The 25,886-nt window shown below is 38.1% G+C and overlaps 1 protein-coding gene across 2 annotated transcripts in view; it reads left to right on the forward strand.

Annotated features, from left to right (window-relative positions):
- Positions 1–25,886, forward strand: part of TRHDE (thyrotropin releasing hormone degrading enzyme) — a 208,332-nt gene that overhangs the window by 149,326 nt on the left and 33,120 nt on the right. For both annotated transcript variants that reach the window (XM_032688741.1, XM_032688742.1), the window contains 3 exons: positions 4,971–5,059; positions 13,685–13,818; positions 13,917–13,972. In XM_032688741.1, coding sequence (XP_032544632.1) covers positions 4,971–5,059; positions 13,685–13,818; positions 13,917–13,972 — 279 coding nt within the window. The remainder of the gene's footprint in view (positions 1–4,970; positions 5,060–13,684; positions 13,819–13,916; positions 13,973–25,886) is intronic.

Raw genomic sequence — 25,886 nt, forward strand, 5'->3', positions numbered from 1 at the left:
TTACATACCGAGCATGATATCATATAGTATGGAATATTTCTTGGGTCTGTTAGGGTCAGTTGTCCCAGCTGTACCCCTTCCCAACTTCTTGTGCACCCCAAGACTCCTTGCCAGTAAGATGGGATGAGAGGCAGAAATGGCCTTGATGCTATGTAGGCACTGCTCAGCAATAGCTAAAATTTCCCTGTGTTACCAACACTGTTCTCAGCACAAGTCCAAAAAATAGTCCCATATCAGCTACTATGAAGCAGTAGCCCAAACCTTCCAAACCTTGCTGACAGAAATTGCACTTGTCTTGGTAAGAAGTAATGAGAGATCTTTACTCTCTTCCTTCTATATTTATTTAATGTCCTAATGTCACACAATCCTTTACTTAGTTCATATTATCAACTTTGTGTGCCTTTTAATTTATAATAAGCATTAAGGTTATTAGCCAGAAACTTTTGCAGTCATGCAGCTAAATGCATCTTTTACTAGCCACTATTTGTATATGTCTCTGGAGATCAGCCAAGTATTCAACCAAAGGAAAAGTACAAATCTTCAAATTTTAATTTTTGTTCTATAAGATTTACTTGCTTTCTGAAAGGTCAGATTTTTTCGTTACTTTGCTTTGTGTTCTTTTGTCCCTGAAATCCGTACAACATAAGTTCATGCAGATGGCTCATAGCAAAATATTCCCTTAATAAGAAATGCTTATCAGCATCCTAACTTATTCAGGGAATCATCAGTGTTTGCAAGGGCCACACTGGGAAAGCGTCCCCTCCTCAGACTCAGTGCTGCTCACCTAAGATATGTGTGTGTACATGAGATTTCAGCATTTCCATCTGGAGAGAGCTGAGAACAGGAAACTAATGCCAAGGAGTTCTTGCTCCCTGTTTCTCATCTTCACCCACTCTGGACGTACCAGACTGTTATCTTTAACTGAAGAGACTGAGTTGGTATTTTGGTTATTAAGTTCTAGAGGCAAAAAAAGGAGGTAGGTGTTTTAACCAGTCAGTTTTACTCTTGGATTCTTGTTTTATGCTTTTTACTCTTGAACTATATTTATACCTCACTTTGTGTTAAATAGCTTTAATCATATCTCTCAGTGATATAAGGTCTTAGATTGTTATGTTCTCAAAATACTTTACAAAGATTAGTAAGTGTTACTGATGAACAAGTAATGGATTCCCATCCCACAGAAATTTTCAACATATCAAAACATTTCCCTCTATTGAATCAGGACAAAAAATCAAAGCAAAAATTGGGGAAAAATTAGTTTAGAACATTCATTTCAGTTCTGTAATTTCACGACCCCACATTTCAGTTTCAGTCATTTTAACTTCTCCCTGCATTTTTTTGAATCAGTAAATTGAAAGTTCTTATTTAAAATAGTAGTTATAAAATGTTGCAGCAGTGCCTGTTTTAAATACTGTATTTGAAAATCTGTGCTGAAGCCTTCTTTTTCTTACAAGCAGCTTGGTTTTAAAAAATTTCCTTGGGAAACTCAGGTTTAATTATGAGAGGTCAACATTGAGTGGAGGGAGAGACCCATTTAATTGCTTACACAGATGACTGGTGCCATTCAAGGTGTTCTAAGGTGTCTTACTTTGCCTCGTGCTGCCATTACAAGGGTGGGAGCATCCTTAGGTGCTCTGTCATATCTAACAGCCCATGGCAGATGTCTCAAGTACCCTGTGACAGCTCAGTTGACATCACCTTGCACAATTGAATTAATGCCAGAGAAATTGAGTCACAGAAGATGATGGTTGGGATTTCACCAGTGCCAGATAACACCTACATGAAGCTTGGCACATTATGGTTACTGGGAAGATGAATCTTGAAAATGTATGGGTTTGCATCTCAGCAAAAACATTCATTAATGTGAAAAAGTAGTTGAAGAGGTGTGCAAAATCTGAAATACCAGGAACCTCTCCTTTTCTTTTTTAAGGACAAATATATACTGAGAGCACACTGGTGGTGCTCCCAAAATATAAATAATAGGTCTACACTACTCACAGACAAAGCATGAGGAAAACAGGCGAGTGGGCCCCCTTTTTCCTCTTTTCTCTGTAAAGCAGAATACTGTGATAGAAAAGTGCAAACAAAGTTTGCCTCTTCCCAGTCACACCTGGAGAACAAAGTCTGTACAGATCATTCAGTGAGTGGAAGTTGTCTTCTTGAAAGGTGAGCCAGATACGTCTCTCTCACATACATAGAAAAAGTTGGCCACAGCTTCTTCTGCAACAGCAACAGAAGTTTCTCTGAGAGTGAAGAGAAATGGAATGAGAAAACAGATAAACAGAGAGAATGGCAGCAATAAAGTAGGAAAAATATGTTTCTGGAGATGCCTGTTAAAAGGAAACCCGTGGTTCACCTGGGAAACTAATAGTCAAGAGAGTGAGATTTGGAGGTTCTAGAGAGCACCAAGAACATCAGGAAGTCTCTCATATTGGGGAGATAAAAGTTAAATTTGCCAGTACTAGTCTCCCTAACTAAATCCACACATATTTTCTGAGGAGGAGTAGTTTTTCTGTGACAGCTGGATCACCTTTCAGAGAAGGATCTGTCCTTATTTCAATGGGATTTATCTTAATTGGAGGCAAAATAATGTCAAGTAATATAAAATTCTTCTCTGTATAGATGCTTCAATGTGCAAAATACATTTCTATGAAATTCCTTCTGAAAATAACAGGTGTCCATGTGTATGTTCATACATGAATATTTGTGAATGTGTATATATGTGCTTAAATCATCTACATAGGCAGCTCTCAGTATCTTTTATTTTGCAGTTTAGCTTTTTCAGTAGAAGCTGAAAGGTCATAAAAATTCCATGCAAATGCAGCTTTTATTTTTTTTCATATGCCAGTGTTCCCGTTCTTTCAAATAACGTAAAAGCTTTATGCAAATTTTGCCTCGTTTTTCTCAATCACAGTTTTCCAGCATCTTTTTCATTCTGGAGAACCAAGTATTTAGAACTGGATATGTTTTTTAAGGTGATATATTTCCAAGGAATTTTTTTGGACAGACATCAGTGAATGTCTAGTAAGGTATAAGGTAGTTAAGAGAGTAGTGAATATAATTTGGTGCATCACTTTGCAGCATTCCCTGAGTGCCCTCACCTGTTGAACCCAGAAATTACTGACACTGTAGCAGAAGCAGCAGGACACAAAACACACTTTCATCTCATTGCTCCAGTCCACAGTCCAGAATATTTGTTAAGCCTACAAGGAGGGTAACTTTGTGTGAGGACCCCAGACAGAGAACTGCAGAAGGTAGTGCACCTAGTGGACATTCTTTTCTGCTGGCCATGCTATGGAGTGTGTCAATGTTCAGCACAAGGAGTGGGCAGACTGATAAAGCCATAAGCACCTTCAAATGCCACAGCTCAATTATCAAAAAAATGTCTACCAGGGCATGTACTCATGTGGAGCTTATCTTCAGTGCAGGAGTAGATCTGAGTTTTCCCAGTCATGATACCAACACTCAGAGAACCTAAAATCACATGGAACCTTTTTCTTCTCCCACTTGGCAATAAATGCCATGTTTCCTTTCTACTGTCATTCATAGCTCTTTCAGCTGTATGGTTGCCCAAATATCTCCCCCTCTGCTGAATCACTGCTGTATGATCAGGTGTTTCCCAGCACACATGATTCTGTTCTAAGCAATACAAATCCCTGTGTGTGCTGAGGGCTCTTTGCAAACGTGTGGGGAGCTGGGAACAAAGTGTGGAGGCAGAGCAGGGGTCTCTCTCTCTTCCCCAGACTCCAAGTCAGGCCAGCAAATGTCACCCTTGCAAGCTAGCCCATGTTGACTGCAGTTGTGGAACATCTGGGTGGTGTTTGTAATTTTTGTAATTCGGTGCATCAGGCTTCTGGATAAGTGGAAAGGAGCAAAACCAATTGTTTTTTTAGCACCATAGGCTAGTTTTGCAATGCTGTGTACTAGCAGGAGAGAAGCTGATGCTGACATCAAGAACTGGCCCATACTCGCACTATTTTAATGCAGTCAGTCAAAAATAATGTACCTGGTATCAAAGTGATAGTATACAGTCATATCTGAGTTGAGGCCATTCTCTTGCCATGCTGCCTTGCTTAACTGCGTAAATACTCCCCCTAGACCACCTACTCAAAGACCAGCAAAGGTACCACCTGTATAATTACTGAGTGCTTCCTCTTGACTGGTTTACAAAATGATGTGGCAGGCCTGTCAGGGAAATGTCCACTCTTTCATTGACTGGTGAAATGGTACTTTTGAGAGTTCAGGAATAGAGGTCATGAAGACATGCAGGAATTCATCCTTTCTGTCCTCCCCCCAAAAATTGATTTCATACAGTCAATTTCTGCATATTAAGATAAAGATGTTATATAAAAATTTTAGGTAAATTATAACATTTACTCCAAATGAGAAACAATTTTTAATACCCTATAAGGAATTTGGGGTCTGATTACACCAGTATATCACCAAACCACATGCAGCAAGTTTTGTCAAGTTTTCATATGCATAGGTGATAATAAATGGTGCAAAGAAGTGGAGATCCATCCCATTCATTTTGTTTTTATAAACCAGTAGCAAGGAAAGCCAATTGTAGCTTTTTCAGAAGTTGCTAGAAGAGTATGTTATTTTTAAACTGGTACTCTTTTTCTACGCAAATATAAAAAAGTGTTCTTCTTTATATGAGAAATCATTATTTCCTCTTTTGCGAATAATTTTGTAAAATTAGGAAAAGCCTTGCAAAAAAGTCTTCATATAATGATAGTGTGTGAAAAATGTAAAATATAATTTAGGACTTTTTTTAAAATGAATGACTTTTTCATTGTTTTATTGCTAATAGCAAATGCATTTCAAAATCAGAGTAACTTCTTAGAATCCACAGATCTTTACAGTGCTACTAAAATTGTGTTTTGATTTCTTTGACATGATCCCTGATTGCTGTGAGAAGAATCAGTTCAGTATTTTTGTTCTTAGATTCCCCCTCCTTTGTCTTGCAGCTACTTGTGGCAGATTCCATTAACAATTGCAGTAGGAAATACGAGCCACATCTCATCAGAGGCAATTATATGGGTGTCTAACAAATCAGGTAAAAATAAACTTTCCTCCCAGTGGAATCTCATAAAGCATACTTGTGTTTTCCTCAACTGTTTCTTTGGAATTGATCCTAGATAATTGTTTAGTTGCTCTGCACCCAGGTTTAACCACTTAAAATGAATTACAAAAAAAAAGGAGAGCTGGGAAGGGAGGGAGGAGGAATGAAAGATGAGCAACAAGCTAGGTTTATAATTATCGCAGAATTTAGACAGTATGGTGTAAAGCTTTTATGTAGAAATATGTAACTAAATGCTAAGTATTTTATATTTGGCAACACATATCAAATCATTGATGAATGCGATTCATTTCTTGATTGGTGAAAGTTAAATGTATTATTTTATAGCAAAGCATCTGATGAGTATGATTTAGTGAATTTAGAATTCTATCATTTTTGACTCTGATCCATGGTCTGAACCAGGGCTAAGAAATGTTTGCTGTAACTAAAATTTTCCTTATTGATCTATCAAAAGTATTTGTTCTCTCTATTAGATAACCATATGCTGGACCTCAAAAGTGCATTATTCTGCTTATTACTTATTTTCTTCCTCCTCAGTTCCTACATGATCATAACAGTAATAGTTATTGTCCTGAGGACAGTGAGTGCTAGATACCAGTGTTTTTTTATCACCTAAAAAAAAGGAATCCCTCCATAGCAATGTCCTGAAATATTTATTTCCTTAGCACTTTATGCTACATTGTCTGACAATTTTGGACTGGAATTGAAGAGAGTGAGGGAAGACATATGGAGACTTGAATAGAATGGAAGGGAAAAGAAGGATCCACGCAACCCCTTGACACATGGGCTGTACAGGGAGAACTGATCTCTTCCTGTAAAATTAGAAGGTTATAGAGATTTCCCTCTGATAGAAATTTATTGGGAGAGAGGAGGGTGTCAAACCTGTGTGAGACTTCTTTTCCTCTTTTATAAGTTACTATAATATATTAGTCACATAGAGCTCAATAGCCAGTAGGAATGGAGATGAATGGTACGTGATCAGTAGAAATCTGAGTACCCCAAATTTCTAGTGGTATAGGGTGTGTTTCTTTACCCTGATCATTTGCAGCCTATGAGAAAGCAACATGTTTTATACTGCTCCCATGATAAAATGGTCTAGAAATGTGCCTGTGATCAGGGCACTTTTTGTACTTGGGAAACATGCTCTAGTAAGAGCATACAGATGCTGCTTCACTTCTCGGAAACTTACTACATTGGCCATACTTTTTAATATGAACATCTCTGAAATACTTCAAAACCTGTTTGCACTTTCACAGCCTGCGTTAATGACCTGCTCTACTTTTGTCCTTTAGGGCTTGACTGAACTCTCATTGAAGTTATTAGAAAGATTCCCACTGACTTCAGAGAGCTGATCACCTCATCTCATCTCATTAGGTTGCACATGCATGCCTCCTTCCCTTCACTCCTGCCTTCAAAGTTCATTATATCACTGTTATCTACACAGATGGTTCCTCATTGCTTTTTGCATGCAGAGTGCTGCAGAGGAACAAGTCCATAAAACTGCTACCCACTCTTTTAAGATCTACTGTTCCTATTGGAATGCCTTCAAGAAATCACCAAATTAATGATGGCCAGTGTATGCAATTATTTTGGGGTGGCTACTATATAGAAATTAAAGAGGAACCTTTCCGAGTCATCTGTCTCCTGTATAGCAAATCAATGGCACTATGATCTATTGCCATTATCCTTGTTCGTCCTCATTACTTTCACTCACTCATTCACTTACTGTGCCTCATTGAAAATGAGGCTGTAAACTTATGACAACATCAAGCATGTCCTCTTGCTTCTACTTGTTGTTATCTAGCTCAGCTGGAGAATTCCTCAACATAAAAAGTCAGTAAGAACATCCCTGAATGTACGATTCATTGTACATGCTGTTATGTATTGAGGCTGGTATAGAGGATTTTGTGTTACTCCTGGAGTTTTTCTGCAGCTAGTATGTTTGTTTTGTGGGGATGTGGGAGGGATTCTGAGACTCCAAAGGACAGTTCCCAGGGTTGATTTTTGTGGACCGGAAGAATCATGAAGACATTCTGTTGTACAGAGGACACAATTTCAGTATTGTCCCAGTGAGTAGTCTGGGAACAACTCTGCAAGTTGGAGGTGAAACAAACTACTCCAAAGGATATTTGGAAGATTGGGAGTGGTCACATTGTTCTTCAAGTGAGTATAATTGAATGAGATACTCAAATCAAGTTTGGAATAAATGCTGTTCATGAGGATGTTTTCCATGCCCTTTGAGGAAAGAGTAGGCAATTCCTTCTTTTTAACCAAACTGTCATGCTGGAAGAGCTTCCAGTGTAACCTTAGGAGTGGATAGGAGGTAATGAACAGCTCTCTTTTGTTTGCCATGTATTAGTGATCACGGACCTCATTTCTGTTGCCAATAGTGAAGAAGGTTCAAATTAATGACTACCATTATGATATCTTGGCATATCACTTAAATTTTTCAATAAAATTAACCTTGTCTGTGGGTTATCTGAGAGAAACAAAACCATGGCAGTTTTGAAATAACTACATATATTGCCATCAAGAAATATTCCTTTTTTCTGGTATTTCAAATAATATCTCAGGGGAGTAAATCCCCTGCCTTGCACTAGAGTTCACCTAGGATGGTTATTTGCTGATGGAAGAGTCTTTTCCTTCATGTACATCCAGAAAGGCAAGAGAGAGAACTGCTGATTTTTGCATCCTTTTTGAGTCTGTGACCTCATCAAGGTATTGTAGGATGCAAATTGGCATTTTCATGAACAAGAGATAAGAGGTTGCTATCCAGTTTTGTGAGAGCCACATGAATGTAGGGTGATTGAGTTGCTGCTCTCTACTCATCCTGTCAATGTCTGGCTCTATACCAGAGATAGTGAGCATGCAAATAAGTGATTGTTCAATATGCTGAGCAGGATTAGTTCAGATAACTGCAGATCATCCCAGCTGCTGGCAACAGTTCTAATTCTGTCCACTCTTCAGTAAAGGCCCACTCTGGAAATTACAGCTGTGCAGTGTCTTTTTTGAGATGTAATTCATTGTCCTTTGCAGCAAATCCTGTAGGGAAGACAATGCCAGACGTTGACAACTGTCTGATGAAATTCATTGTCTCCAAGATGTTTCATTTTCAATATATCTCTTCCCACCTGTTTGTGGAAGGTATGTAGTTATAGTTTTGGAAGCTTTTCATTTTCCAAGTGCTTCTGCCAGTCTCTCTTCTCCTTAGCCAGTGAGCCGTGGCATTTTTGTAACCATGTTTATACTCATCAATTCATATACCTGCCACCAGATGATGACCATTTTACTCGCTTAGTTTGTCTGGTGTGTGAAATGGACCTGTCTTGTTTGCTCTCAGAGTTCTGCACAGATAGGTCACCACCACTTTTTCCCTGTTCACTCCCTATAGCCATGGATGAGGCTGTTCTACTTCAAGTGAGTGTAAACCAATCACAAAGGAGACATCTCATGATTAACCTTCCTATCCATGCTGAGGTCAGAGATATCACACTAAGGTGGCTGCAATGCTCTTTGTGCCTTAGTCTTGCAGATCTGCTGAATGATAAATTTCACTGCCACTGGGGAAATCATTGGTGTTACAAACTTCTGCTTTGTCATAAATCCAGGGCTTGTTTCTGTTTCGCCTAGATAAGTTGCCTCTTTTGTGTTTGCTGTAATAATCTATAACCATGTATCCACAGCGTTTTGGGATCCCCCCAAAAGTAGTGGGTAAAAAGTCAAGGACTGGCTTTGAACCCATTACACCCCCACAAGATGACTGCTTGGCTGGGCTTGTGGGAAGGTGTTGGCAATTGCTGCTGAAGACATACTAAGTGTGGAAGCACAGGCTCACCTGTCATGTTTTGGCAAATGCAGAAGAACTGACCATGACCTGAAGTGAGGAGGTTTAGGTAGCATCCATTTTCAACAGGCGAGCAGGGCTTTTGATAAAGACAGACTTGCTGTTCCCTGGGCATCACTGTTCTGGTGCTCAGTCTCCAAGTAGGAAACATCTCCATGCAACTCAGCAAGAGTTGCTGAACTGACTGATACAGCTTTACAGTCTGTCCTTTCCATCCCCACCTCCTGTTGACTGATTTCTTATGTTCTGAGGAAATATTCCTCTGATGAACTTCTCTGCCTCTGATAAAATGACTGCTATTCAAACTGCTGTAAGTATCTCCTCAGGATTGCCATGAGATGGGGGAAAGGAAGTTCAACATGGAAACTGACTTCCAACAACAAGTCCCAATTTACTATGCCACCTCCTATTAGGTAAATCTCTACTTTATCTGTAAGCCACTTGACTGTCAGATTCTCCTCCATGAAGTGTTTTGTAGGAGATAGATGCTTCTGAGCTGGAGTTTGCTAGCTGCCCACCAGGAAAGAGAGCAGTAGCTGTAGCTTTAGAAAAATACCTTTTTTTTTTTCCTTTTGGAGACTCAGCTGCTGAGCTTTACCTGTGTTGCTTCCAGACTCCACTCTTGTATCTTTCAAAAGCAGGAGGAAGAGACAGAAGACTGCTGCATATACTGTGTATCACCTTAGACATTAGCAGTTCCATCATATAGGAATGTTAATGGATGGAAGGATAGTCTGAGGAAAGATTATGTGAGATAGAACTTGATCATTTTGATCATATTTCCTGATGACCTTCATTTATTGTGTTATTCCCTATACCAAAACATTTTCTTTCATAATGGAGCTATGGCTACATGGCAAGTGAGATAGAACTTTTTTTTCTGGTTTCCTTCTCCCCATATGAAAAGTTCATGCAAGAAGATTTCTAGAATTTAGTTAGTATCTTTTCACAAAATATTGTGATTATGATGAATTTCCTCATGGAATGTTTTTATTTGCCAGAAAAATTTCAGTTTCTGTTCTTGACATAGAATTTTGCTACACTTGTGCAGTTATTTTTGCAGCAAAATGGAGTGAGTTCTCCCAGCATAAGCCAATTTCTTAGTATGCTAGGGGTTGTATAAAATGAAGAGTTAAAATAACAACTGTGAGTCTGATAATTTGAAATGGTAGTGGAACTGTGTTTAGCCTATGCTCTTTGCAGCATTGACATAGTCTTGCAGAGGAGTGCCCTTCTCCCAGACCTGCCTCACATGGTGCTCGGGTTACCGCGTGGAGGAGCAGACTTCCATCATTTTTGCTGGTTTTGAAGGAGTTGAAGTTGCTCAAGAGCTGAGAGAGCACAGAACGTCAAGCCACTTGCAGGTAGCACCAGCTGGAGGACTGTCTCACACTTTGAGAGCAGAGAAACTGGGAATAAGACCCTAGCTGATTTTCTTACTTCAAAACAAATGTCATAAAACTTAAACATTTCCTTGTAAATATTTCCTATATGTATGTGGCAAAACTGGAAGTTTCAGAGCAGTGTTGTTTTCTGAGGCATCCAGAGAAAACATGACCATGGAAAAGCACTTTCTGATGAAAGGAGATTAAAAAAAATTCCCTTTAATCTCAAATACAACTGGATATATATTTTAGATTGAATTTTAAGAGGTGAACTAAAACCGTCAAAGATAGATTTCATTTCAAATTAAGTCTTTGTTGTTGTTTAGAAAGTCATGAGTGTTCTAATACAGAATTTAACACTGAATTACTACTTTTTCCCTAACTATAATACTTTTAACAGGAGACTAATAAATGTGTTTTTAGTAAGTAGAGACATTACCCAGGTGTATAGACATTTTTAGTGCTATAATCACCAAAACAAAGAATTTCTTTTATAGGAAAATGTGAGAATTGACAAACACAAATATCAAATTCTACTAAATAATATAGAACTGCGTGAAGCACATGCATCAGACAGCTCCTTGAAATAACCACCTCTTTATATTAGCTGAGAAGCTGTGAAAGATTCCTGTTCCATATTTCAGGAGAAAGTCAACACATGAGCAGTCTTACCAGAAAATAATAACAAGTGGTTATGGTTGTATTTAAACTAACCAAAACAGCAATAATGCCTTCAAGCTTCTGAAAGATATTTTCCTTTAATGCCATGTGTGTTGGGGATGTTGCATAGCTGTTACTTATGAAATAGGTTATTTAGAACTTGTCATATTTGACTGGCAAATACCATTCAATACTCTATTAAAGCAGAAGTAATTTCCTCAAATACTGAAACAAGAATAAGGGTATGTATTTTTTTGTTACATCTGATTTTGAAAATTTCCATTTAATGAATTTATTTACCCAGATAATGCTTAAGAAGGGCTTATAGCCCATTTGGTATGCTTTTAGGTAGTATCATAGAGGTGTGGGGATTAAGCAGTCACAAGTAGCTACTTTCAGGAATGGTGGTATTTAGAGGTTAGTTTGCAACTGAAGAACATCGGCAGAAGGCTGTACTGCATTAAGGTGATAGGATTTCCTGCCCAGAGTGAGCAGCCTGCTCCTGACCCTACCATGGCAGTATGCCCCTAAAAACCCAGAGAAACTCTTAAAGTCATCCTTTCCCTCAGCAGTGTCTCCTAGATACAGAAGTGTGTACTTTTTTCTGTTTCCATTAAGAAACCCACTATGTTGGTAAAGAATATATCTGATATTTAGGGGTGACAGGCTGTATTCAAAGCACCACACTGGGAAAAATAAATAGGATGGGGTAGATCCAGATTCAAATTTCTTCTCTCCCTTTTTTTACAGGAGATATTTGATCCAAATCTGTTCTAAGAAAATGCCTTTATCACTGTGGTGTAAATTGTTACAATCTCATATAATTTTTCTACAGCACTGTTTTTATAAGGTTACACAGGAAACAAGATTCAAGTTGTCTCTAAGTAGCATGGTGCAGTGGGGTGGTTCTGATGTTGGGTCCAGTGAAGAAAGGATTTAAACAGAAGAGCAATTTCAGTATAGCAGTCTAAGAGAGTTTGCTAAGGACTGAGCTGCACAGCCCAGTGTTTATCAGACCCCTGTGGAAGAAGGGACACACAGTGTTACAACCTTGTTCCAAATCAGACTGTGTGGCAAAAGCAGCTTAGGCGCTTTGGCAGTATGAATGCTTGGGAAGTCCACAGAGTTGTAGGACTTCATTCTGATTTTCTCAGTCTGATTTCTGCAGGATATCTTGGCTCCTAAAGAATGTGTCCACTTGGTGCTTTATCACAGATTATTTTCACTAAACCCAGGGGTCTGTATTTTTTTTTCTCATTTGTTTATATAGGGTAATTAAATTGAGCTGATAAGAGTCTGTTAGACAAACCCTAAGGGAGCAATAACAGTTGAATTGAGTAGGCAACAACTGAGTTATTCTAGGCTTAATATTTCTAAGAAGTGTATTTTTAAGATGTTTTAATGATTTCAGAACTCCCTAGGAGAGACGAGGACTTTATTTTCTAATCCTGCAGCTTTTTGTCTAAATTCATGTCCATGATGCAGCTCCATGAATTTGCACATATAATTATGTGTCTTTAAGATTGGGGTCTTGCTGATCTTTGTATTTATTGCACCTTAAAATAATAGTTATTTGTGGGTTTGCTTAGTTGAGGGAGAAGCATAACTTTTATTTGTAGTCCTAGTCATCTATTATTTACTCAGAAATTACTTTTTTTATAAGAAAGACTGAAACAAATCACTTTCTTTAGTAAATCTGTGTACTAGATAACATGTGCGAATTGTGAAGACCACGTTGTTAACTTTTTTCCTGATCGTTACTTTCAGGGAATTCAAGCATACTAAGCAATTCCCTGATGGAATTACATTTATAACAAATTTTATGTATTTCTTTTTTATTTTTAAAATGCCTGAGAAAACTGTTCCTTCAACAATGTACAAACTAATTTTATTATAGTAAAAAAAAAGTTTTGAAATTTTTAGTGAGTTCTGGTTCATGCTTAGTTTTGTCAGAATAATTTACTAGATTGAAGACTTCTTCAAGAAACATTGAAGCCTGAGGCTTCATCCTATGGTAATTCTTTCCATAGTGAAACAAAAGTGTGTGTTCAGCTTGTTTTTGTTGTTGAAATCCCTAGTCCTGCAAATAGTTGTGGAATGCTTGACTGTAGAAATACTGTAATAAATTTGGACTTTCTACCCTGAAGTGATTACTTAAAATGAGGGGAAAGATGAAGAGCAGGTTAGTTGATGTAAGGTTCTAGCTCTAAAGAGAAGCCTCTCAGTGGTTAGTAGCTAGAAGCTGTACAACTGGAAATACTTTAATTTAGAATCTAGTGTAAAAGCTTCATCAAATACATGCAGAAACACTTAGGAATTTATTTTTTTAATCATAGGTTTAGTCTTCTCTCTATAACATATCCGTTGAATTATTTGAGTTACAGTTGTAGAAAGCTGTTTTAGCATCACCAGAATCAGGGTACCAAACTTAAGATGTGTACTTCTCACGTAAATAATATTTTCCAGGGGGAAAAAAGCATACTTGGAGTTCTGTGTGGGTAAAAGGTCCCCATGGGAATGTCATCTGGCATCTCTCTACATCAGAACAGATAAAGGAGATTATTGTTAATCAAGAGCAATGTTTTTGTTAGTCTTTCACTTAATTTTACTGCTTTCATGTATACTTAAAGAAGGAGAAAATTTAACTGATATGTCTTTATAATTTTTAAATTTAAAACCAAAACCCCTTCCCTTCTTGTTCTTTGTTTCCAGAACACCACAGAATTCCTGCTTTCGAAGAGGCAGGTTGGTTGCTGGGGAACATCAACCAGACTGGCTACTTTAGAGTTAATTATGATATTAGGAATTGGAGGCTGCTAATTAATCAGCTAACAAGGAACCATGAGGTAAACTCCTATTCTCATCCCTAAAATCTGCTTTCATAGGTGAACCTTCACTGTTCCATCACCTTAAATGGTTCAATTTTTGTGCTTGGCCCTCACAGGTTATTTCTGTCAGTAATCGAGCAGGCTTGATCGATGATGCATTCAATCTAGCCAGGTATGTTTTCCTGAAGATCGTCTGTCCTCGTACACATTGCTGCAATAGCTCATGCAATAGCTCATGAGCAATTAACTCAGCAGTTGAGTGTGCTTCAAACTTAAATATGTCTTAAACATACGGAAGTTCTTTTGCGTCCCCTCTCCTCCTTTTTTTTTGTGGCACATAAACCTGATCTGTGGCACGTTCAATCCTCTTGATCAGTAATTGCCATAGGGTATTTCTGAGTCTGAAGATATCTGATCAATTTTGCAGCAAGTTCAATTTTACACTTTGAAGATAAATAATCTCTTTCCTCTTTCTCTAATGAATGAAGGTTTTTCTTCTGTTTCTCCCTAATGCCCTTCCTCTCCTTTTTTTTTTTTTTTAATAACTGACCCTTGTGGTGTGTTTAATTTGTTATGGAAGGCACCTTTAAGCTTCAGTAATTTTTTTTTGCCCTGATTTGTTGTAGTGGGTTGACTCTGCCCAGATGCCCAGTACCCACTAAAGCCACTCTCTCACTCTCTCTCTGCAACTGGACAGAGGAGAGAGAAAAAACCAGCTAAGGATTCATGAGTTAAGAGCTGGGAGAGGTCAGTTACTGATTACCTTCATGGGCAAAACAGACTCAAAGTGGGGATAGAACTTAAATTTATTACTAACAGGATAAGAACCAAAGAGTGAGAAATAAAACAGTTTTAAAAACATCTTCCCCCCACACCTCCTTCTTTCTATGTTCTCCCTTCTGCCCCCCAGCAGTGCAGGAGGATAGGGAATGGGGGTTATGGTCAGCTGTTGTTTCTGCCCCTGCTCAGGGAGAGGAGTCCTTCCCCTGCTCCCGTGGGGTCCCTCCCACGGGAGACAGTCCTTGATGGACCTCTCCAGCCTGAGTCCATCCCTCGGGCAGCAGTTCTTCCCAAACTGCTGTCCCGTGGGTCACTCCTCCATGGGGTGCAGTCCTTCATGAATGAGCTGTACCGACGTGGATCCCCCACAGGTGCCACAAGTCCTACCTGGGAAAAACCTGCTCCAGCGTGGGCTTCCCTCTCCATGGGCTTCAGGTCTCCAGCAGGACCCTGCTTCATCTTGGGCCTCCCACGGGGTCACAGCCTCCTTCATGCATCCCCCTGCTCCAGCATGGGCTCCTCCATGCAGGTGGGTGTCTGCACCCCAATGGACTGCAGGGGCACAGCTGCTCCACCATGATCTGCACCACGGTCCGCAGGGGCCACAGCTCCAGCACCTGGAGCACCTCCTCCCCCTCCTTCTGCACTGACCTTGGTGTTTACCTTGTTGTTCCCATGTTCTCACTCTGCTCTTCCCTGGCTGGAATTCCTTCTGCGCCACAACCTTCTGTTCTTAAATATGTTATCACAGAGGCGTTACTATCATTCCTGGTGGCTTGGCCTTGGCCAGTAGCAGGAAGTCCATCCTAGAGCCGGCTGGCATTGGCTCCGTGGAACAGGAGAAGCTTCTAGCAGCTTCTAACAGAAGCCACCTCGGTAGCCCGCTCCCCTGCTACCAAAACCCAGCCACAGAAACCCACTACACTTGTATTGTTATATCATTTTCCCAATATCTTTCTTTTCTTGTAATCTGCTGGAACAGACTCTTTTTTTCTGTGTGGTGCTTTTCACACAGAATGGAAAAGCAGTTCCATTGAGCATTTCTGGAATTTGTACAGCATTTATACGGCATTTTGAATTTTACTATGATCAGAGTGCTGTTAGCTAGTGCCTCCCTTGGCTGCAAGGCACAGTGCAGAAAGTTGCCTCTCTTTTGGAACAGTACCATGGTTTGGATGTTACCTGCCTTGTGGATGCAGTGCTGATACTCTTGTCTGCATTGCACAATGTGTGTTTCTCCCTGCCCATATGACATTACGTGATGGGGAGATTAAATGCATACACTTGTCTTTGACTGTGACATGAGAAAAGGTGAGTAACCTTACTGACCAGGCATAGAGGCAGTAATTGGTAGTTCAGACCTGACTTGTGAGAAGACTGGCTGTTTTTAACAGTAATTCAGCCCTCGGTTTTGGTTCCCAGTTGCAACGATGTGTTATCTTCTTGTCTACAACTATAAATATACATATTTTGAGAGACAGAACTGTGGAATACATACTTTAATCCCTAGCTATTATTTTCAGTGATAAAATAATTCCAAAATTAAAACATTACTACTTAAATTCATGCTAGTCCTTTTAAAAATAATTTCTAGTATAAACAGTTTTTTTTACTGTACTGAAGAGACTGTATTTCTTAGAAACTTCTACAGTACTCTCTACTGTGTCTTTGAACTTGATACAGATAACACCAAAGGGATTTAACTCAATTTTTTCACTATCCTAATATGGTAGGTCCTAATATGATTATTTCTATGTAGTTTTACTGCTACTTGATTTTGTTTGTGGAACAAGTACTGGTCTTCTCTTTAATAGAATTTAATAATATTTAGATCTTGAGAAATATGAAGAAAATTGCTCATATAAATTATTTTGGAGCACCACATTTTATTTTTTAAAGGTGTTTTTGATTTCATTCCTTCAAAAGGTTTATTATCCTTTTACTGTCCAGCATAATGATTTCTCAAAAATAAAAAACATAAACGAATTGTTACTACCAAGGAATATTTTAAGCTCTATAGCTTTAATTTCATAATTTTTTGCCCATTTTATATGGAAATACATTCATCTTCCTTCTTGGTGTAATTTGGTTAACATAACACATGAAGGAGAGTTAAGTGGAATAATAACCACAAAAGAAAGTTACAACCTGCTTGTTTTCCAGATTTTTACGCATAATTCTGTTCTCAGTGGTAGTGCATGCATGCACACACCCTTAAGATCTGGAAAGCTGTAGCCTTGGCAGTAATGTAGCTTAGGGAAATTTATGCCCCGCATTCTTGAGCACGAATAACACCTTGGCACTCCCTCTTCCCTTCTTCTTGAAGATCCTTTATCTTTCGCTTTGTATGAAGTTTCAGTACAGTTTGAAAATATGTTGATTCTAATAAATGTACTAGTAAATGTTGACTAAGAAAGCTGAGAAGCTGAGAGAAGACAAATAGAACTGTGGTTCTCTTTTAAGCTTAAACAAAGCAGAGGTCAGTTCAGATAGCTCCAATAAGCAATGTCACAATAAATAACAAAGATCCCACTGTTTTAAGCATGAGTAATGCCGTCAACTTCTCCTGTCTTTCTCTTTCCTTAGTATAAGTGATCAGTTAGTGAGTATGTGAGGTGGGATGCCTCCCATTTTACTTTAGGCATCCCAAAGGTAGACCTGTAAATCTGACATTCTCACCTTGTACTGCACTGACAGTTAATGGAGAGAAACATGCACCTGACCTCTCAAAACTACTTAACCATATAGGATAAGATAAATCACTCAATGTTAAGAGTGTTGTGTCCCTCCTGGTTCTTCCTTGATGGGCTCTAAATCTTCATAAAAGATTTCCCTCATTAAGCTGGTTGACTTAATCCAATATTATGTGAAAGAAATAGGTCTGGTTTGTATTTAATGTTAATCAGTGTTGGACCAGATGTGACTGGGAATATCTATTTTACTGTCACCTAAAATAGTTATTGTTTCCAGTTCTTGAAGCACTGAATGAGAAAGCATGAAGCTGTGTTGTTAAATAATTGTTCTTACACTCCAGGGATGGATGACTGTGTTGGAGTGCTGTCAATTTCCTTGCACAGATTAGGGGGACAGTGAGCTATAGCCTCTTTAGATGTAGCTTGCCCCTGTAGACTTGACAAATATAGAGAGCTGTGTCAGAAATGAAAAACAACAAAAATATACCTTCAAAATTATCTGTGAACTAAGTTCATCATGTTGTAGATGGCCTTCATAAGTGTTCCTCTCAGAATTTCATACACTAGACCAAAACCAGGATCCTTGTGTGAATAGATATATGATGAGTTATGATGATTGTCTTCCTGCTGTTAATCAATTCTTTTTGCCTTGCTTCTTTCCAAACTGTGAGTTCCGCTGACTCTAGAAAACCAAAGTCTGAGGGCAAGGGAAAAGGCAGTGCCAACCTACTTTTCAATATATAAATCCAAATTATCCCCCTTGACACAAATTTATCTTTAACAGCTGGTGCATTTGACTCCAAGGTTGATTCCAGAAGTAAAATACCGAAGTAAGCTAATGCTGACTCCATATAATTTTCTCACCAACTTGTAAGGGTAAATTAATTTAAAAAGTAAGTCTTAGTTAATCAAGTATAGCCTTTTGAATCTGGAAAATCACATCTTTAGGACCCCTTATTTTATATTTCTTTAAAAAAAAAAAAAGGGGGGGGGGGGAAACAAATTAAAGCCAACCCTCTCCCTGTTCCTTAAGTTAATTCCTGGGTATGGAGTCTTGACATGTAAGCAAAAACATTTTATCCATTCAACTAACTACCTGAGGCAGCACCACCCCACTTAATGATTAGCTGGTCTTATTTCTGGAAACTGAGAGTTACCTTGTAACCAAGCCTGTAATTCATACACTTCATTATAAAAGCCAGAATTATTACCACTAAATTAGAGGAATGTTTTATTGAAATTTCTGGTCGAAATACGTGCATAACAAAACTATACTATGGAGTTGAAGTGATCTTCATTGTTATTTTCCTTCCTTACAGATTAAGATTTTATTTATTGTATCATTTGAAGTATTTCAACGTATGTGAGCTAATTGCTTCCATGTTACACTTGTTTTGTATTACTTCAAGTCCTGTTCAGTGTAATGTCAGGAGAAATCAAGGCATTTAATTGCTGGGGCTGGATAATAAGTAGGTGACAAAGATAGAGGTTCTCATCTAGCCCGATTAATGTAATTCAAAATGTTTCAATATCTCAACAGCCATATTCAGGGTTGTTGACCTTGCTTTGTTGGGTTATTCATAAACAATTATATAGGGTCCATTTAAATGAGTAAACTGGAGTTTAACTCCAGCCTTCGTCTTTACTCCTGATTGCATTTTCTGATAGTTCAACACAGAGAAAAACAACAGATAGGTTATGCACTTGATTAATAGTGGTATAGATTTACTATTTTAATAAATGAGGCCTCATCCAAATTATTGCAGCAAATGCGACAGTAACTCCCATTCACTGTCAGGCAAATTTTGGTGATGGTTCACTAGCAATTGATTTAGGTGTGGCTTCCTATGGGAGTGGTTTGGTTTCCTCTGACATAAGTATTTCTCAGTGGGCCTGAGCAGCTGTGCCTTTTTTTAGAGCAAATAGAAAGCTACAATTATTTTAAGGTAGCTGTCATTCATTCCATATGCTGCGTGTCAATCCATATGTTCTCTGACATATCACAGCCTTGATATCTACTTTATGTGGAGATACACATTTTGTTATGTGGAGATAACATTTGCATATGTTCATACAAGAAGAATCAAAGCAATTCCTGAGACTAAGCACACTGAAAGTTAATTCTGCTTTAATAGTCTGTATCATTTGTGTATCTGATCCTCTTACATAGCTAAAAGCAGTAAAACAATTTGTACAGCACATTCCAGGGAAGTACTGGTGCTGTGAGAGCATCCTGGAAAATAGAAACACTTGCTGAAAGCCAGGGAAGAAGTTGGAGAAGACTTTTCAGCACATACTAAAAACCAGCCCTATAGATCTGGCTGTAGATGTTTACTGCATGAGTAGGTCTTGGTCTTGTCACGTCCCTGCAACATTTGCCTATGCTTTGATTACTTCTATTACTTCTGAGCTATTATAGCACTAATTGTTTTATTCTGTAAACTACATTGACTCTATTCTTGGTCAAATCCAAAATAAACTATCAGGAAAACTTGACTCCAGTTTCAAGGGAGTGAAAGAATTATTTTTAGCTAATGGTTGTTAACTCATTGTTACAGTTCAAGCTGGTCTCAAGTCAGCTTGGTACGGATCTATCCATGTTGCAGTGCCAGAGACTCCTGTGTAATGACAGAGGTGGGGAACAGTTTGTGAAACTTGTTTTGGAAATGTTAATTAAACTGTGTCTGAATTATGCTTCAAGAGAGCACTTAACTTGAGTTTGAGGTTAAACAAGAAGAGGAGTGTCATGTGTGGAGCTTGCTGAAGGCTTCTTAGCAACTTTAAGTGTTGGAAACGAGCTAAGTGCAAATATGACTTCAGAAATCTCTGTGTTGGTGGGGCAGGGGGAAGTCTCTTTACAGCCTCACAACCTGTGCCATTCTGTGGGGGCTCTATCCTCTCACACCTGGCAGACGCCCATTGCTTGTGCCTTTGTCTCATCTACAGACCCCTTTTTCTTCCCCACAGCTGCCTGATCAGCCCTTTCTTTACCTCCCTCACCTGTCCTCTCAAAATAAGCAGCTTTTTTGACTCTTTGACTCCTTACCCTTATCCCAGAACCCTATTACTTTTCTTTCTGAGGGTCTGACAGGACTAGTATAGAGGACAAAAAGACCTTTCTGCTAACTTGGTCAAGGTAGCAAATATGAGCCACCCTGAAAAGCTGAAAGTACTGTTCTAAATACCCTGTCCTTTCCCAGTATCAACAAAAGATATATGAATAAAAGGCATGAACCAACTTTTCTAAATAGAAAAGACAATACAGATGCCTCATCAGCATAAACAAAATAGTCTGCGACCATAGGCTATTCACTTCTTTGCCTGCTGCTTTCACCTGAGTGCACCATTGCTTCTCAGCAATGATCCTACTTTTTTGCTTATCCAGTTGCTGTTGGCCAGAATTATTGTTTAGGGGAGGTCTGGTCTTTGTCTTTGTATGCTCTATCTGCTTGAATGTTACAATAGATTAGCTCCTTCCTCCTCAGCTAGAAGTGTGCTTATGCAGAAATCAAGCAATAAATGACAGGAAGGACTGTGTTATAACTAAGGCACTGCACAGAGACTAGAAAAACCTGGGATGGTATTTCTGCTGTAGCCTTCCTAGGTGATCTTGGTAAAATCACTTAAATTGTTTGTCTCTGCTTTCTCGCAAAATGGAGATGAGAGAATAGGTGAGGGTTTATGAGAATTTCAGAGAATATTTCATGATAAATATTTTTATAGGGAATTGCCTTCAGAGAAAGAATGTCCAATTCTGTAGATATTCTGGCAAAGAAAATTTGGATTGTATTTATATTTTCAAGATCAGGCTTCTGTGCTTTCCATATGAAGTTTCTAGCTTTTAAACAAATATTTCACGTGGCTGACTGATATGCAAATTATGAACATTAGACCAGGAAAAAAGAGAGTGATGAAAAAGTATTGTGCATAATAATAAACTAACTCAATTTTGGTTTTACTCAAACATACTCTCATAGATACCATCACCCGTTGACAACTTAATGAATAGAAGAGCTGTTTCATTCTACCCTTTCCAACAAAATCATCAAGAAAAAAAATAAATAACACTTATAATAATTGAATCATCTGAAATTGATGTCTATTAGCCCCTGAAATACATTCAAATTTCTTTAGTTAATTTAACTGTGTGAATTACATACTTCTCAAAAATCATAGTTTCATAATGATGAAAAACATAACATACCTGACTGCATAGCCTTAATTTTTAGCAGTGAGTTTATTTCTTTTTCATCTTGCACTACTCTTTTTTTTATCATTTTTTTTTCATATGGGGAAGAAGAGGAAAGAAGAGATTCTGAACTACAGTTTGAAGGAATTTTTTTTGCATTTTTACAAAGGAGGGGGCTTGAATTTTTTTTTTTTCTGTTTTCAAGAAAGGTGAGTAGTTCAAATTAACATGCTTATGTGTCAACTCTTAAATTATGCAAGATAATTTAAGCCACGTTATACTCTGATAATTACACTGAATCTGAACTATTCTTTGTAGAATGCTTCAAATGCTCTTGTGTGGAGTTGAATGTCACTTGAAGAGTCCTCAAATATTTTGCATGTAAGAAAACATAATAATAAACAGACTTCACTTAAAACTGTTATATTCTCTGAATCCTTTAAAATTGGAGAGATTGAATGCTAAATAAATGTAGTTCTTAAAATGAGCTTCTAAGCCAAATGTTGCTGTTGTATTTTTCAAAGAACAGATGTGCATTCCTGTCCTGTTTGTGTGGAAGTCCATAGCTATTACAGGTCATAATACCTCCATTAAGTTCACTTTGCTTGTCTTAGAAAAGCAGAGTCCTTTACATGGTCCTAAGTCAGCCAAATCCTGGTTGGGGAGAATGAAGTAAATTATTCTTTGATACTGGAGATCACAGGGCCTTTTTTACAGATTGCCCATTAGTTTTCTATGAGAAAACATTCTTTCTCTAGCTTCTGTGGTTGAACATGGATGTCAGTCATCGTAAGTTTTTAATCTTTGGCATCCCAGTCTTGCAGAAGTTGAAGGTGAAATCTGTGGCTACAGGAGTTAGTTTCTCTGTTGTATGGATCACCTTGCTCAAAGCTTCTTTTACATGTCAGGGTTCAACATACCTGTTCTTACTCAGCTGTCAAAGAACTGCTGTTAAAGCACTGTAGGAAAGAATATGCTGAATACATCAATAGGGACGCCAATCCTTGATAGGTCCAGAAGAAGTGAAAAAGCTTTATACAGTTAAATGTGAATGTTCATTGGCACCAAGTTTCTCTGGGAGTTATTCTAATCTACACACTTGACTGTTAAGGTAAAACAATCAATTAATCAATTAATAACAATCCTAACTTACTTTAAACTTTTCCTTTAGGAGTTAATGAGTAGAGTCTAATTATTCATATATTGCACATGCACAGAAACAGAACTGATGTTAATCTGAGTTGCACATCTGTGTTCTGAAGAGCTGCTTTTTACCCCTTCAAGATTACCCAGGAAAAAAGCTAGTCATGCTTTACATATTCCATCAGAAACAGACAAGGCAGTGGGAGTTTTAAACCAGCAGCAAGTAAATCACCTCATTTCCATTGTTTCAACAATGCAGACCAGTTTGCTGCCAGCTTGGATTTTCTAATTTTGATTTAAACACATGACTTAAAATGACTTTGTTGGGTGGTGGGACCAAAGGATTTATGGTGCCCTTGTGTATGGGACTCTCATCACTGTACAGCAACCCTGTCGTTTTTTTAACAGAGTCTGTTTGACTGGTGCTGGATTTATGATAGAAATAATTCAGAACAGAGTAATAATTTTCCCTTGGCAATTACACTACCATTTGGTACTTGGTCCCTAAGGGGAAAATGAATGTGCTGGGATCTGTCCATAAGTTCAGCGGCTCAGTGTAAAGAACAAATCAAGGTCAGAATGCAGTTGAATACACAGTGATGTTTCATAATATAATCTAGATCTTCTGCTTTTATCTGACTCATTAAAGGCTCATGTAATTTAAAGATTATTTTTGATTGCTATGAGATTTTTAACAGGAATTATTTGTGAGGGATATTTCATTGCCACATTCAGTACTTTCTTGTTCTGTTCATTGCCTCTTTTCTCTGCAGCAATGGCCACCCTACCAACTTCTTCAGTGTAAGCAGGATAGTACCTTGCTAAAGGTTGGTGCTTATGATATTATAAGATATCATAAGCCACTTAATATATATATATATAACTTTTGAAAGGTCTTTTTCCACCTCTGTCCTTGTCATAAAAATGAGATATCACCTTTTCACTACAGTTTATCAGCAGCCTCCTTAGGCATGAAAAGCCTGCTGAACCAGGATGTTTGTCTAGGGCTAATGTTCCTAGTAACTAAACCAGATCTTTTTGTCAGTCCGTGTTCCTGTTCTCCTGTTCTCCTCTTTAGCTCGGCAGGCAACTGTGATATTAGGAACACAGATAATAAGAAAAACTTCATGTGGTGCTGTGTTTCTAACACATGCTCTCATGTAGGAATGGCTACAGATTGTTGACATGCTGATAAACTTATAGGTAAGGACAATTATATAAAATGGATAAAGCAATGAAGTGTCTCAAATGTGATCTTTTTGGTTAAATTTTGCTTTTGTAGTCATGTGTTTTAAATGACTCAGTATGGAGAAAGCTGGCTTTGAGATGGCTTGTAGAGGCTCTTTTTGAAGTCTAGGCTGCTTTCTCTATGACCCATGATGTCAATCAAAATACTCTTATCTAAAATACAAAAAAGAGGGATGTCCGCTTTATGTAGTTTATAAGGAAGCTACATGAACAACAGTTCATTTTAGAATATGAAGTGGATCTGTTGGTACTCTTCTGTGAATACTTACAGGGAAAAAGACCAGAGGTATGCTATTCTTAATCATGCCTCTTGACAGAGGAGTACTGAAATTGTAGTGTTCCTAGGATATCCATCACTAGAGACCTATATAAACAAAACTAGACCAGTTTCTGTCTGGAATGGCACTGGTATGAGTCTGTTTTGGGTAGGGAGAGACTAGATGAGCTCTTAAGGTTCTTTTAATTTCAGACGCTATAAGTGAAGTTTTGTAAACTGTTTAACCTTGCCCTTGAGAAATGTTTTACCTGAACATCAGTATGCATTCAACCACTGTTTATGCATCAATACTGTTTTATTTGACTTTTTTATCTGTTAAGATACTTGCCAAAACTATACCAGATTCCTCTGCAGAATTTTTTTGGTTGTAGGTACATGCTTACTAAGATACTCAGGTGGCTACTGGAGACATACCTAGAAAAACAGTGCGACTGTTTTAGATCAGACATAAGATTAGACATCATAGTATTTCTGTGGTGTTTGTTTGTTTCCTGGTTCCAGTATAACCCATAATCAGCTATTCTCCAAGTGACAGACAATATTTCAATTTTTCTCCAAGATGGCTAAGCTAGAAAAGAACCTTGTCTCTTAGCCCTAACTCTCATGCATTTGGACTTTGACAGGCAATATCTGATAGTAATTTTGCTGGACTTAAGGATAGCAATATGATTGATGGTTAAAAAGACACAAGAAAAATAAGGATTTCTGTCACTGACCTTCCAGTGACTTTGTTGGAAGAGAGAGTAATAAATCAAGCTGCTTGTGTATAGTATGTACTAAGCTTATCTTATACTCTGTAGTACCTTTGAGTGAATATTTCCAGGCAATTATATGACAGGGAAATTATTTTACATTTTTACCTTTGATGGGAAGGTTCTTATTATAGTAACTTTTATATATAACTTTTCTTATTGTAAGTGTTAAACATTTCTGTTCAACATTTCTACAAGTCTGTGTTTTTCCAACAAAGTTTACAGATATACTCAGAACAGATTCATTCTCTGTTCTGCCTTCTTCCCTCATTTTGGTTATTATCCTGCCTCATAAATGCTTTTGCTGACCAGATCCTGTGTAACCATCCTTGAACCTAGTTCTTCCAGGCTAGTGAAGGAGGATCCTAGCAATGACTGGTTTGCTGTTGTTGAAGTGAGCCAGTGCATCTTGCTGAATGCAGTATTCCCTGGGAAAGAGGAGTCTTGATGTCACTCCTAGCACTGAACAAGCTTTCAGTGTAAAGTAAAAGAATATGATGATACTAAAATACATAGTTTAAGAAACCAGCTACTGTGCTTTGTGAAGGTGCAGTATACTAGAGCATAGCTCACCACACAGTCACGGTGATTGGTTTAGATTCTGTCTTCTGCTGACCTGCTTGCCATGGTAGTCATGTTACCTCCCGGCACACTTCACACAAGTCCTAAAACTTTTTATGCGTTTTATCATTCATGATTTATCTCTTTTATGCTCTAGTGTGAGAATTTCTCCTTATATTCTATTTTCTCAACTACGAATGCCAAAAATTACTATTTAGCCTTACCCTTATACACTTACTAAACTCTTTCCTTGGTTTTGGTGTGATTTTTTTTGGGGGGGGGGGGGAAGAAAATACTCCTTAAGCTTTTAAAACTGTATTATACAGTTAATAATTTATAGCATATGCCACGTTTTACACAAAAAGGTGAAACAATGAATGCACTTATCATTACCTCTTGACAGAAGCTATTTAATGCCAAATAGTCTGGTATCGCAGTATATT

The sequence above is a fragment of the Chiroxiphia lanceolata genome, chromosome 5, assembly GCF_009829145.1.
Source record: "Chiroxiphia lanceolata isolate bChiLan1 chromosome 5, bChiLan1.pri, whole genome shotgun sequence".
Taxonomy (NCBI): domain Eukaryota; kingdom Metazoa; phylum Chordata; class Aves; order Passeriformes; family Pipridae; genus Chiroxiphia; species Chiroxiphia lanceolata.